General features: G+C 37.4%; 1 protein-coding gene and 1 non-coding gene across 4 annotated transcripts in view; both read right to left on the bottom strand.

The window, feature by feature from the left end:
* Nucleotides 1–15856, bottom strand: part of Trappc8 (trafficking protein particle complex subunit 8) — an 83400-nt gene that overhangs the window by 24605 nt on the left and 42939 nt on the right. For all 3 annotated transcript variants that reach the window (XM_055625499.1, XM_055625500.1, XM_055625501.1), the window contains exons 12-19: nucleotides 14637–14768; nucleotides 12922–13146; nucleotides 11514–11622; nucleotides 8844–9038; nucleotides 8181–8311; nucleotides 7070–7144; nucleotides 5835–5961; nucleotides 3310–3464 (exon numbers count right to left, since the gene is read on the bottom strand). In XM_055625499.1, the coding sequence (XP_055481474.1) occupies nucleotides 3310–3464; nucleotides 5835–5961; nucleotides 7070–7144; nucleotides 8181–8311; nucleotides 8844–9038; nucleotides 11514–11622; nucleotides 12922–13146; nucleotides 14637–14768 (1149 nt within the window). The remainder of the gene's footprint in view (nucleotides 1–3309; nucleotides 3465–5834; nucleotides 5962–7069; nucleotides 7145–8180; nucleotides 8312–8843; nucleotides 9039–11513; nucleotides 11623–12921; nucleotides 13147–14636; nucleotides 14769–15856) is intronic.
* LOC129690228 (U1 spliceosomal RNA) lies at nucleotides 6123–6281 on the bottom strand. Its single transcript, XR_008722238.1, has one exon. It is a non-coding gene; the product is annotated as a U1 spliceosomal RNA (small nuclear RNA).

Raw genomic sequence — 15856 nt, 5'->3', positions numbered from 1 at the left:
TGTGTGTGTGTGTGTGTGTGTGTGTGTGTGTGTGTGTGTGTGTGTGTCCTTGGCTGTCCTGGACTCCCACCGATCTTCACAAGACTTTTTGTTTGGTCAGCCCTCTTTCAAACACCACTGTCAGGATGCAGTGGCCTTGGTAACAATGTTTAAAATGCCACACACAGAAACAAACAAGCCATAACAAAAGCAGCTCCAAATATAGGAGGGATGTGAATTTAACAGCTGCTAAATTCCATAAAGTTTAAGCCAATGACAGTACCTGGTTCACATAACCAGAGAGCAAGTCAGGTTTTCTAAGGTTAAATGCTTAGAACCAGAACTGAGAATAAAGCTCCAGCTATAACCATGTGTCATCTGAGAGCAACACTTGCTGCAACCTCTACATCTAAAGTTTAGGAAATGTCAAGAAAGTGGGGTTAGAAAGACTGTAAGAGCCAGAAGACCAGGGTGCCATCTATTAATGTTTTCTATATATGACAAGGAAGATGTACCCATGAACTCCCAACAATACGGCTGCCAGAACAAGACCAGCACAATGACAGCACCAGCTGACAAGAAAACGAACGCAGATGAAGAGCTATAGATGTCAGTGGCTGTTAAGAAAGGAAACTGAAGGAACAAGCTTTCATATAGGTCACATAATCCCATGTACTTAGCCCTGGACACATGTACATACAAGCAAAACTGAATGGACTCAAGTTTACACAGATGCATGCACATACCAGTAATAATAATTTTAGAAAGAAATTTGGGAGAAAGGACAGAGGAGGAGTTAGGGGAGTTAGGGGGAATGCATGAAGTTCTCAAAAAAGTAAAAATATTAAATCAAGGAAATACAAAAAAGTTATACTTCTCACCATCCCTTTTTTGAGATAGGGTTTCTCTGTGTAGCTCTGGCTGTTCTACAACTCACTCTTTAGACCAAGGTGGCCTCAAACTCAGAGATCTGCCTGCCTCTGCCTATGGAGTGCTGGGATTAAAGGCATGCACCACCACTTTTAACAGCTTTAATAACTAAGGAACATTTCAATTATATGATTTAACAAAAACTGTGAAGTAATAGAATTAAGTATGTTTTGGTAACCTCTAATTAATTTTGAAAACTTATTATAGTGATCAGAACATCTGCTTTTGAAAGTAAGTTCTCATAAATTGTTGCTTTGTAATTCTAGTCAAACACCTATGACTTTAAATTATAAAAGAGAGCAGATGAAACATAGCATTTAAACGCTAATCTGTCTCAATTCCTCTCCAGGCGCTGATCTTACCTACAACTATGCAACAGTAATGAATTATCACTGTAAGAACTTGACAAGCCAGAATAGGAATATAGGAAGCTTGGAGATTGGGCTGGTCATGTTAAAGACACAACTTACACAGAAATAAAACACCACTGAATCAAAAAGGCAGTACACAGTGTCAAATAAACAGCCACACATGGTGGCCCATGTCTTTAATCCCAACACTCAAATGGCAGAAGCAGGCTGATCTCGGGCCAGCCTGGTCTACATATCAAAGTCCAGGCTAGCCCCGGGGACATAGTAAGATCCTGTCTCAACAAACAACAAAAACTCTGAATAAACAAGAGGGTATTTTCAGAATATCAGTACAGAAACAGCATAATGAGCAGCATACAGCCTACTGAGAGAACTAGAAACAAGCTTTTGTCATACTCCCTTGACAGTCAGGAGAACACACTCCTTCAACTTAGTACACACACATGACAGGCAGGGTGCCCAGGCACTTGGTACACAGAGGTGGGAAAAGCAGTCCCACACTCCATAAACAGGTGGTGAGATATTTAGCAATGGAAGGTATTGGCTGGAGTGTCCTCCGACCTCACATACACACTCTAGTACATGCATCCACACACTCATGCAAAATAAATACGAAGGAAAACACCAAAAAATAAAGGGAAAGAATAAATTGTTTAAAGAATACAGACACTAGTAAATAAAATATAGCTGGCTCAATGGCCAAATGCATGTCTAGCACATGTGTGGCCCTGGGTTTGAACCCCAGCCACAATCAATCAGTCAATTAATTAATCAAATTTAACTTAACTGGCTAGAAGAATCAGTATAGAACAAAAACTAACACATAAAAAGCTACATATGACTGCAGATAAGTAAAAGGCCTCAACATTGACACTAACACATAAAAAGCTACATGACTACAGCTAGACAACATAGACAAGAATACAAATAAAGTTAGAATATGTATAAAATATTTATCAACAAGACAATGGCACTCGGGCATGTATCCTTTTTTCTCCCCCTCCCCCCCATTAAATTTTGCCCCTTTGACTTTAAATGCATTAGATCCGAGCAGAATACATGCAGCTCAACAATGGTCTCCCTTCAACACACACCACTACCACCACCTAATTATGTGACATGATGATATTTATAACTAATTACCAATGCCATATTTAAAATCACAAGGTCTGAAAACATAAACACCATTTTGGGATCATACTACAGGTGCCTTTTGGAGAAAGGTGCTCACATTTACCAACTTCCCAACTAGGGAAACTGGGAACTAGCACACACCATATTAGGTCTCACTATGGAACTTACAAACAAATTTTCCCATCTTCTCCCCCATACCCCTTGTACTCTTCCATACACCCACACAGCCTTTCCTTTTACATGTTACATCCTGTTGCTTTCCCTTCTTCCTCAGCACTTTTTCTCATGGTCTCCTTACTACTGGAAAAGCCCAGAGACCCATTCTCCTCCACTCATACATACATATGTGTGTGTGTGTATACATATATACACACATATTATAAGGTTATAGGTCATTTTGTCTGAGTCTGAGTCACTGTCCAGATGCACCCATCCCCAAACACTTGTACACCACTTAAACTGTCTATGAGCATTCACTCACATGTATATATGTTATTTTTATAAATTGCAAAGGGTCATCGAGTTCAATAACCAAAATGCTGAGTTACAAATATTCCCCCAGTTTTTAATAATACTTTGAGAATTACATAGCATGGCTATGATGGAATGCCAATTTGCACAAAGCCTGACCCATCTATGAGATCTATTTAGCTAGCTTGACAGTAGTTTAAAAGTGCAATTCAAATTCCAGCACTGAGACAGAGGCAGGCAGATTTCTATGAGTTCAAGGCTAACTAGAATTACATAGAGACACTGTCTCAAAACAAAACAACAAAAAACACAACAACAAAGGTGCAGTTCAACGTCCTATCAACCTCAGCCTAAAATTAATATCTATGAAACCATCATCTGGCTCTGCAATTATTAGGCCATGACATTGGGAGAAGTGTGATACCTCCAGCAGCGGCATCTCCTCGGTGACTATAGGGTCTAAACGTCGGTCAGGACCGTACTTAACAGATGTCTTCTCTTCCTTGGTGTTGTTAAGTCGAGGGCCTTGAATCTCTAAATCCTGTCTCCCTCGGACTGACATACTCAGAGAATGTTTTCCTAAAATTAAACAAAATCAGTACCCTAAAATATGATAAGTTTGATGATTTAAGTTAACTTGACTATATAAATACTACAGATTTTCATAAATGCTACAAAAATTCCAGGCAATTGCTGAGTAACACACATAATTACAACAGTAAGTACACTTTAATTCCATGTTTAATATCATCTATGGTATGCTATTCAAGTTCTCATTTTGTTTTGGATTTACTTGTGTTGCATAATGGCTAGGCTTTAAAAACCTGTATCTTATAAACCATAATCCTTATTCACCAAAAGACCCAAGAACAACTTTCTTAGTCCCAGTGTTGATATGGGCCATGAGAATATACTGAGTTAATACATAACACCTGTCAGCTTTTTAACTTCTATTCATATCAAATATGGCACTAATTTGACGATGTATAGTTAGCTACAGCTTTGAAAAGGCTAAACAATGAAAATTATATTAGTTTTCCTTTAACTTCTTCAATATCTATATGATGTTTCACCAAAGGCTTTGTATAGTACTCTCATGTGTGAACGGGATAGGGTGGGCATACAACTCCATCTTTCCTGAATGCTACTCAGGACCTTTGATCATTGTGCCAGTTCCAGATTAAATATATAAGATAGTTTTCCAACAAATTATTGTACTGAGACCCCTATGAACATTCTGCATAAAAGAAACTACACTAAAATGTCAAGAAAACTCTGTTTATAAGGTGAGACTTATTTTAATGTTAACTCAGGGTCACTGTCACACAGTAACATAAATTATAATCTTTTTCTTTAAAATATTTATTTATTTTTTAATGTATGAGTCCTATGTCTGTATGTGCACCTGCATGCCAGAAAAGGGCATGGGAACACATTACAGATGGCTGTGAGCCACCATGTGGTTGCTGGAAAATGAACTCAGACCTCTGGAAGAGCAGACAGTGCTCTTAACCACTGAGCCATCCTCCTTCCAGCCCTAAATTATGATCTTTAATGTATCTGTCTTGGTACCCTGTTAGCTGCATTTTATGGATTACCTTAATGCTGTGGCACTAAATTAAGAGTTAAGTACCAATGAGAAAGGAAAGTAAAAAAAATACTCCCTCACACTCTTTCTAAAATGCAATAAATTAGCAAGATGACTTACAAATGAACCCGCCAGCAATTATCAAACAGAAAGCAGAAATATAATACTAAAACTCAGAAGACCATACTCAATTTTTGTGTGTTTGTATTTGTGTTCAAGCTGTTTTATCCTTTCTATTTTAGTTTCTCTTATGTCCAATGGGAAATGTTAACTACAAAGTTCAGTAAGTCTTCCAAGAGATTCCCACTGCTAGTAATCAGCTTTTATGAATGTTAAACTCACACACATCAATGCCAGTCAATTTTAAGTTGTTATAAGATATATCTACTAAGATAAAGTTCTGGAACTACAGCATTTTATTGCAAACTCCCTTCTCAGCATCTTTTCAACCTAAACACAACCAACTACATATTAATTATAAAATAATATTACTGTCTTAAAGAGTTCTCCAAATTATTTAACAAATAAGCCAACAAAACTCACCAAGCCATGTTAAACACATGTGTCTTTAGTTTTTCTCAAAGTTTGCAGAGAACACTGTTTATGACACCAATATTAGCTTAAAACTAACTCTGCTCCTTTTGGTTACAGACAACAATGTTTTAAGTCATTTTTTTCTGTTGTTTTGTTCTTTGCACTAGAGACTGAACCTGGAACCTCATGCTAGGCAAGTGCACTACCAATGAGGTACACCAATAGCCCAAATATTACTGTTTCTGTTTTGAGACAATGTCTAACTAAACTGCTTAGGCTACTTTTACAACTCTCCCATAGGGCATGTACTGCCACAGGTGGCTTTGAGTATGTAATATCCAATGAGAAAACAGTTTCTTTAGTTATGTTGCTTTATACAAAGGATATATTTTTTAAAAATATACTAAGGTGGTTTTGTGTTGGCAGCAGACATTTCAACTTATAAATTTTAATTAGAATTTACTAAATTGAGATCAGTAACAAAATATTATGAGTAAGAAAATAAAATCCCTTACTTCTGAATCCATACCAAAAGTTAGAATAATCTAAATTGCTTATACATGCCTAGATGCCAACCTGCAACCCAATAAAAATCACATGCTTACTTAAAATATTATGAGATTTTTTTGGCAATAATTTTTTTTATAATTTGACTATAATTCTCAAAATAGAACTTTATAGATAACATAACATGGACAATGTCAAAAGGTTAGATATGCTTGAAAGGATCATTAGACCTATTTAGAAAACCCCTTTACTCACTACTGTATTCTAGGGGATAGTGGAAGTGTTACTTTTCTAACTGCTTAGCGATGTTATTGCTTTACCTGTGTGACATCCAGGAAGAGCACCAAGGCCATCTACTGTCACGGAGCCCTGAATAGTGCCAAGATTATACACAACTCCCAGAATGTGCAGTTCCCCTATGTGATGGGGAAAGAGCTTCAGTCTTGCCTATGGAAATATTGAAGTCATTCTTATTATGTTTTCACAGGATCTTAAACAGCACAGTACCTCAATTTTGGAATATTGCAGAATTAACTCATGATCTAAACTATCAAAATGACATTTTTTCTTATGAAAAAATATTTTTATTTTTATTTTAATTCTTGCTTCAGGGGAAAGCACGCACATAGCCCACCACCTATCACAATGCAGTGGGTTTCCGCCATTTGAGGGAATTGCAGGGCCAGCAATCCCAAGTGCAATGGAGGAGCCTGACCCTGGGAAAATCACTTTCTTAGCCATGGTATCTCCCCTGCCAGGATAAGTATAGAAAAACATCTTTCTTGGAAGAAAAACTATAAATTCAATAGTTGTTTTAGGTTTTTATGTTTGTTTGGTTTTTTGGTTGTTTTGTTATTGAGTGTCTCACTAAGTAGCTTTGGCTAGTCTAGAACTTGCTGTGTAGAACTGTCTAGCCTCAAACTCATAGAGATCTACATATCTCTGAGTCCTGGGACTAAAGGTGTATACCACCATGACAGGCAAAAAACAAACAAATCAAATATTACATGTCTCGATCCTCAAAAAAATCTTATTTTTTTTTTCTGTTGTAGTATTGGGACTCAAACACAAGGCCTTGCATACACTAAGCAAATCCCAGCCCTAAAATATTTAATTAAATCTGTGCTGGGCATGGTGGCACACATTTTAATCCCAGCACTGAACAGGAAAGTCAGGCGATCCTTGTAAGTTCAAAGCCAGCCTGGTCTACAATGTGCATTCCAGACCAGACAAGGATACACAGTGAGACTCTTTCAAAAAAGAAGGACCGAAAGGAAGGAGGGAAGGAAACCTGCACACTAAGTGCCGGTACCTTTGCCATATGAACACCAACTGGTGAAAAGTGTGCCAGGCTTCTCCAGACATGTAACCAAAAACCAACTACTACTTTCCTACTTAGTTATTCGAAGCAACTCCAGTTTTCTAAGCTTCCAAATTTTAGACTTGAAAAAGCTAAAATATGTAACAGCTACAGGAATTAAGCTGATCTTTTAAATTTTGTTTTCAGCTTACAAGCATAGAAAGGTAAAAACAGAAAAATTATTAAAACAATTACCACTTTAGATTCTTCACTGTTAATTAAGAATTCTGAAATAACTTCAGCTCCAATCATTTCAGATTCATCTGTAACCTAAAGAAGAAATTATATTTTTTAAAATAATCACTCTGAGTAAAACAACAGCTTCTAAACACCTTCCTGGTCAAATTTACAAAGAGTACCATCAACTGAAACCAGCACTTGTAGGTGTTGGGCAGTGTGTTTTCCATGCCCACAGTACAGTCGAGCTATGAAGGCCCTTAATGTAGTTTTCATTTGGTTCAGCCTGACTCATCTAAAGCAGATAAGTGACCTATTCAAAGATGCAGTCATCAGGAGAACAAGACCCCAAGAGAAGAAGTTCAACTGTTTACACTTAACGATAGCCAAAATCATGATTTAAAAGCTATGCACAAAAATACCACAGGATGTATGTGGCTTGCCTAACACACAAGAGGCCATATATTTGACCCAAAAGTCTACCACAATTTAAATTTAGAAATTCAGCATAGAAGAGCTGGAGAGATGGCTCAGTGGTTAAAAGTACTGGCTGCTCTTCCAGAGGTCCTGAGTTCAATTCCCAGCAACCACATGGTGGTTCACAACCATCTATAATGTGATCTGATGCCCTCTTCTGGCATGCAGGTGTACATGCAGATAGAGCACTCATATATATATATATTATATATATAAAATTTTAATATTTTACAAAAAAAAAATTTACCATAGAATTATTGTGACAGTTAACATGGAAACTTTCAAACCAACCAGTAAATGACAGTAAAATAGTCAGTGAATCATCCATGTAACAAGTTATTTAAAAAAAAAAAAATGAAGTATTAAACATTTTAACACTAGAAAACATATACTCAGCAACATGAATAGTAGAAAGAAATCCAAAACATGAGCAAAAACCATACAAATGAAAAATCAATATAGAGATACACAGCAAAATATCACTGTAGTTATTCCTAAGTGGCAGGAAGATAAGTTTTAAATTCATATTTTTCTGTATTCTTATATTTCAAGATTAAGCACACGTGGTTTTTATAATTAGAAAAACTAAGAGAAAAAAGTAAAATGGCAACAGATTGTTAGGCTGTAGCTCAGACACCTGTTAGTAACTTACTCGTTCTTTAACTTTTTCAGTGTCTTTCCCATTAGCATCTTTAGGCTGAAACTTCCAGAGCAGTGACAAATCAGATAGCAAAAGTGGAACTTTTAGAGGGTTTCTAAAAGCCACTTCCACTGTAATTGGCTCTGCAAAAGAAAATGGCTACATGTAATAACTCATAAGCCCCACACTGCCCATCCCCATACCTTCTGTGGGTATTTTTCCTGACTGCCTTCCATCACCTTATAGAGCTCAGTCTAGAAGTGAGTTAGATGTCCCTAATATCACTCTGTTGGTACTCAAACATCATGTCACACACACGGATAGCAGAGCCCCACCATTTGCTTATAAATGCAGCTCAGTACATAGTGAGTCATCTTCATGCCCATAGCCTCCAGTAACATGGCATACCATAAATTACCTGGAATTTGCTCTAAGTAGAACAAAAAAGTCATGAATATATATTCAAGTATTGGGCTGGAGAGATGGCTCAGTGGTTAAGATTATTTGCTGGTCTTACAGAGAACCCACAGGGCAGCTCCCAACCATCTCTTAACACCAATTCCATGAGATCCATTGTCCTCTTCTGCCTTCCAGGGACACTAGGCACGCATGTGGTGCACATACACACACGCAGGCAAAACAATCATACACATAAGTTAAGCTCAATTATATCACCTTCCACAACTGCAAGAGGAAATCTGGAGTTATCGGAGTAACTGTTCAAACAATACTGTGTGGGGTAGAAACTGGATGGAATTATTCCTTTATTAGCTACTGCCACAACATGCTCCTCAAGTTCTCGCCACTGCTGGGATGACTCACAGTCATATTCTTGATCAAGACTTATATGAGTAGCTGCTTGCTTTTCACCTTAAAGAAAAAAAGAAAAAAAAAAAAAAGAAAGCAAATTTCACATTTAAACACACATGAACATTTGTCTCATATAAAACATATTTCAAAGAAGAACCAGAGGTATCCAAATAAATACACATACATATATATGCACTCTTGCCCAATTTTAATTCTCTGATCAACAAAATATCTGCTCATTAGGCTTCTAATATGGATATTCTTTTCTCTGTGGCTTACAATTATGTTATTTTTGCCTAACTTCCACAATTTTTACATAAAACATTTCAACATACAAAAAATATAAGAAAACACTGCTTATAAATGAAAATTTTGTTTTTGATTCAACATCTAGTTCAGGCTAGCCTTAAACTAGCTGTGTAACTTAAGGATGACATGAAACTCAACTTCCTGCCTCCATATCCAAAGTGCTGGGATTAAAGGTATGGATCACAACTCATGGCTTGCATCTTTATTTTTTATTTACTTTGGTTTTGGTTTTTCAAGACAGGGTTTATTTATGAAGCTCTGGCTCTCCTGAAACTCACTCAGTAGACTAGACTGGCCTCGAAGTTCGAGATCCATCTGCCTACCTCTACCTCTCAAGTGCTGGGATTAAAAAGACATGCACTGCCAGGTGCTTTGCCTGCATGTTTGTGTACCATTTACATACCTGGTACTCATAGAGGCAAGAAGAGTTTGGAGCCTGGAATTACATAAGGTTGTGAGCTGCCATATGGGTTCTGGGAATTGAACCTGGGTTCTTTGGAAAAGCAGCATGTGCTCTTAACCACTGAGCTACCCCTCCAGTCCCGTCGCTTATATCTTAACAAATTTCTTTTGAATTACATGTATGCATGCATGTATGTATGTATGTATGTATGTATGCATGCATGCATGCATGCATGTGGGGAGGTGCATTCTTGGCACAATTTTGGGCTGATATCAGTTCTCTACTCCCACCATGTGGCTTCTTGTCATCAGACATTTATTTCACCAAGTGCCATTACCTCTTGACCCATCAAGTCGTATTTTGAAAATATTTTAAAGTCAACTTTTTTGGGGGGAGGGAGGGCAGTAGTTCAAGACAGGGTTTCTCTGTGTAACCTTGGCTGTCCTGGACTTGCTTTTGTAGACCAGGCATTGGCCTTGAACTCACAAAGATCCACCTGCCTCTGCCTCCCTGATAAAGTCAACTTTCATTTCATGATCTTGATTTTTTTTTTTTTTAACAGAAAGAGCTTTATAGCCAACACCTTCTCTGCACTTCTCCCAATCCTAACATCCCCATCACCTCCACTGGCATCACTTCTCCTTGAGCTTAAATTCTAGCACTTGCAGGCATATTTACATTTTTTTTTGAAGTTTTATGAGAAGTATAGACATAAACAATGCATAGAACTGGTTTCTGTATTTCAAATTTAAGCTGCAAATGATTTTTTTTCACTAAACATTGTTTCATTATCTAAAGTTAAATACGTAGAAATAGTTCATTCAGGCCCTGCAGCATAGATAGCCCTTATGTGAATATATAAAAATCTTTTTGCTATTAAAAACAATCATGATATAAAGTTAATTTTGATTTGAAGGAGAAACACCCTGAGCTGAAATATGAAAGTTATCTATGATGACCACACACAGCTCACCACTCATCAAGAACACTAATACACCCAACTTTTGGTCTAAGAGTGAAGGCCTTTTCAGGCCTCAACTCCAAGGAAAAGACCCTGTCTTTATTTAAAAGGGGGTGGTGATATAGCTTAGTAAGAGGGTGCTTGCCCGGCACATAAAAAGTGCTACATTTGATCTCCAGAACCGAATAAAATTAAGCATGGTGATATATGACCTGTAATCCCAGCACTTGGGAGGAGGACGCAAGAGAATTGGTTCAAGGCCATCTTAAGGTACAAAGCTGGAAACTAGCATGAACTGCACAGAACTCTGTCTACAAATTTTTTTAACCTTAAAATCTTATAAGCATAGAAGTAAAATGTGTTAGCTGCTTCTACATATATTTCTATAATAAAAAGTTAAAGACCCTAAGCAGGGTGTGGTGGTGTACAACTATAACACTTGAGAGACAGAGGCAAGTTGCTCCAAGTTCAAGGCCTATACAAGAGTTCCAGTTAACTTGTATCAGGACTGGAAAAAAAAAATAATTCAAAAATTAAGTTTTCTACATGCTCATCACAGTATGATTTTATACAAACTAAAGTCAGTAACTCCAGAAAGAGAATGAATGTTTTATTTAAAGGTGTTTTATATGCACTGAGTGGAGTATATAACAAACATTAAGATGCTTGCCAAGGTTAAATAGTACTGAACATTTATGTGAGAAAAGCTGCCATAATGGATCACAACCATTTGATTTTTATTGTTTTTACTTTTTGGACTAAAAAGAAAAACAATAAAGTAGTGGTTACAATTTCTAATTGGAGAAAGAACACTTCAAAGAAATAGTCATTAGGTAACTAGGCCAAGTGAAAATTTACTAACCATCTGCTGGTCGTCTGTCATGGCCAAAGAAAACCCGTGTTGCTGAACTGTTAATGTATGGTAAGGGAAGCTGTGGTAAAGGGCCATCTGGTTGCAACTGATTTACATTCTGGGAGAAATACAAAAGAAGGAAAAAAATAGTTTTTAGGAAAACTACATTTTTTCATGTTTCCTAGTTTTTAACACACAAGATATCAAAATGTTATGCAAGAAAATTTAGACATACAAGTATTAGTTTATGTACTACACCAGAGTCATAAAAATTTACAATTTAAAACTTTAAACATCATCATTTAGTTTACCTATGGAGAATCTTGCTGGCCAGGCTGGTGGCATAAACCTGTAACTAACTCCAGATACTTAGGAGCCTTGGCCTTCAGGGTAAACTCAAGACAGCCTGAGCAACTACCCTATCTCAAAACACAAAGTAAAGGGGCCAGGAAATACTCAGTGGAAGAGTGCTGTAGTCCTGTTTAGCAGATACAAAGCCTGGTTTTAAGTGTCAGTACCACTTTTAAAAACAGAACCTTCAAAAAAATAAAAATTAAAAAAAATAAAAAAAACCCAGAACCTTCAACTAGTTTTTTGTTTAGTTACATATTAAACTTCCACATGGAACTTTAGTGTGAATTTGCTTCTTGTTGACTCATTATAGCATCCTATCTGCCAAGTTTTTAACTGGTCTGATTTTAAATTAATAAGTCCAAGTTTCAAATTAAAGAATGTCTGGGTGGTGTGCTACTAGTACTTGGGAAGCTCAGGCAGGACGGTGAAGCTCCTGAGGCATCCTAGCTAAAAAGTAGACCTAGAGCAAAAGAGAAAAGGGGCTGGAGATGGCTCAGCAGCAAAAAAACACTGCCTGCTCTTCCACCGGTATAGGACTTAATTCCCAGCACTCTTGGTGGCTCACAATTATCTGTATCTTCAATTCAGTCCCAGGGTATCCAACACTTCTTATGGCCTCTGTAGGCATCAGGCACAAATGTAATGCACAGACATGCAGGCAAAACACCCAAATACATTAAGTAAATAAGTAAATTTAAATTAAAAAAAATAATCAAAGAAAGGGAGGCCCTATCAATTTGAGAGGAGGGGCTATAGGAAGGATTCAAGGGAAAGGAAAGAGGAAAAGTGATATAATTCTACTTTAATTAAAAATATTAGAAAAAGAAAAGATACAAACAATGTTTCCTGAAATATTAAAATTATCTTTTAAAAACCGTAATAAGGGCCAAGCAGTACAGATCTATAACCAAAACACCTTCCATAACTTTATGACAGGTGATTACATATTCTGCAATAAAGCCACTTTATTATACTTTAAGGAGTTAATAATAAGCACATTTTTTTCCTGAAAATAATAACTTTAAAACAGTTTGGATGTTTATTCCTAAAGAGAAGTAGTTACCTTATAAACATAAAGATATTCTCTGAGAAAGGCCCCTTGCTGAGCAGCAGACTGTTTGCTTTCATTGATTAAAATGTGTCTGAAAGCAGACACAGCATTGTCTAGCTGCCTCAACGTATAGGACTGACGCCCAATGGTGAAGTTGATATGATCCTCTGCCAAAGACCAGCCTTTTCCTTTGTAAACTTGCATGGCTTGACAATAGCAGCGCAAAGCATGCTTTTTCTATAAGAAAATAAATGAAACGTGTATTACAGTTTAAATCTCCTTGAACTGGAAATAATAAACACAAACAGACACATATGGAGACATACGCAAATAACTGTTTCATCCGCTAAAAAGAGAATATGATAAAGAAAGAAAATGAAGCCAACAAGTAGGACCATCTCCTCACAATTATACAACTCTACCTGGAACCATACTTTAGGTTTCCTCAGCTGTCCACAGTGTGAGTGTACATGCGTTTTTGTCTGTTCTGACACCTATCCCACATTTCTCCAAGATTAACTTCTGAGGAAAACACTCATTGATCAATTTGGCTTTATTTCTTTCACATTCTTTCTGTGAACAAGTAAGGTATACTGGCTAACCAGGAGGGCTAAACTGACTGGATTTAGACTCACCATGGAACTACACCGCTGGGAGCGTCTATAAGAGTGTTTCCAGAAAGGTTTAACTGAGGAGGGAAGACCCATCCTGATTAGAGGAGTACCACCCCATAAGGCTTGGGTTCCTGAACTGAATAAAAAGAGACAGAGGGGGCCAAGGAGATGGCTCAAGAACAGAGACACTTGCATGCAGGACTACTGTTCTGAATTCTAGTCCTGAACCCTTCAAAGTGACAGGAGAAAACGGATGCCAAAGAGTTGTCCTCTGACCTTCACAGGTATACAATACCTCAATACCATGTGAGGTACCTCACACACAATACCTCACACACGCACACACTAATGACACTAAACAAAAAATTAAAAGCCCAAACTGAGCCACAGAAAAGTTAAGTAAACAAATTCAAACTGTTTATGTATCTATCAAGATTTAAGCGTTTATCTGTCTAAATCCAAATCTCATGTTTTTATCCATATATTATCTGAAAACAAAATTTATTTCAACTTTTAGGATTAAACCATAAAAGGCTGGCAAGCAGGGGTAGGTAGGCAAGAGTCCTCTGAAGGTAAAGTCTTGCCACCAAGAATGACACCCAGAGTCCGAACCCAGGGGGGCCATACTATAGAAGGATGAGAACCATGCCTGCAAGTAAGCTGCTTGACTTCTCACATGGATATGTGAGAGCGTATGCACACACATGTGCATACAGAGAGAAAGAAAGAAACAAACAAACAAACAAATAATGACAAGAATTCCAGCACTTGAAAGGCAGAGGCAGGCAGATCTCCAGGCCAGCCTGGTTTACAGACTCAGTTCTAGAACAGGGCTATAGGGAAACACCCTGTCTTGAAAAAAAACAAAACAAGAACCTTTTAAAAAAGACTTGTCTTCACTTCTAATTACATGTGCACATGTGGGTCTGTGCTCACAGGTATCTGCACACGAAGGCAGTCAAGGAAGGGCACCAGATGCCTGCAGCTGCAGTTAAAGGCTGTGAATGACTCTGTATGGGTGCTTAGATCCCAGCTCAGGTTCTTTGGAAGAGCAGCAACAGCTCTTAACTGCTGAGCATCTTTCCAGAGGCAATTTAAAGACAATGCACTTACCTGCCCTGCTTTACTAAACCGGTGGCCAGCCAGGATCATGTGAAATGCGTATTTTCTAACCATGGGGCTTTTCATGTTTATGAAGCAATGTGCAGCCTGCTCCAAAAGAAGTGCACTTCGGAGATCAGAATCCTGTGAATGTGCAAAAGAAAGATAAATTAGTGCCAAAAGTGAAAGCAAAAGAGGTTTTGTTTCCTAGCACACAACACAGCCAATGTGTAGCTTAGGGTAGAAGAGGGCAGAGACACAAGGGCAAACCAATCTCAACTCTTTTTCCAAGCATCACAGATATAATTTAAAAAGACTGCCCCCAAAATGACTGGTTTTTGTTCCTTTCAATAAATCCAAATGACTAATTATGTTGTGTACTATGCACTAAACCTCTGAATTATTGCAACCCTTCTAAGCACTTATAAGTGGGAAGGAGAATACAAACTGAGAATTAAATACAGGTATTCTAACTAAAAACAAACTCAAGAACATGAAACACAGAAAAATAGTTCTATCAACCTAGCTTCTCGTGGATATTACCCGGTGACTAACAGCATATTTAATGTACACCCTTCCCCAAAGAATACAGGATAGATTATGTGTGGATTATGATGTAAGCTAATTTTTTACTTTAGTCTCCTTAAAGAACATTTATTTAAAGGAACCCTCAATTTTTACTGAAATATTGAAGGCACGTGAGGATCTCTTCATAGGCTCTTTGTAAATTAGGAACAGGAGGACTATAAGTTAGTTCAGCAGCCTGCCTGCCCCAGCCTGCCTAGGAGTTGTAACAACTCATCTTCACTGCCTCCCCTCCTGGTAAGCCATCACTTCAGAGATAAGGAAGAAAGTGATGAGGGTTGCTGATTAAGAATCAACAACTTTTCCCAACTTTCTCTAGGTCCTCAGCCTCAAGCTGAACTTACCAGGCCCTTCCATGTGTTCTGCTGCCATTATTTTCCCGAGGGAAAGTTGAAAACAGAAAAAAATTGACTTTTAAATACAATTGTTTCAATAAATTAGTTATATCAAACAGACCACTTTTATAACTTTTTTAACAGTCTTAAAGTCTTAGAGATATACTTCCATCCTCCAATATAAATATATTTATTTATTTAAAGTAACTGTAAAAAAATATCTTTGTCATCCATACTACAATTTATTTGCATAAGACTTTTTCCAATTTGATGCTGTTTTCTGTTTCTCTTTCCATGAGTGTTTGTGACTAA

The sequence above is a fragment of the Psammomys obesus genome, unplaced genomic scaffold (assembly GCF_907164565.1).
Source record: "Psammomys obesus unplaced genomic scaffold, mPsaObe1.curated_primary_1811, whole genome shotgun sequence".
Classification (NCBI taxonomy): Eukaryota; Metazoa; Chordata; class Mammalia; order Rodentia; family Muridae; genus Psammomys; species Psammomys obesus.
The sequence above is the reverse complement of the archived record's forward strand: the minus strand, read 5'-3'. Positions and strand labels throughout refer to the sequence as shown.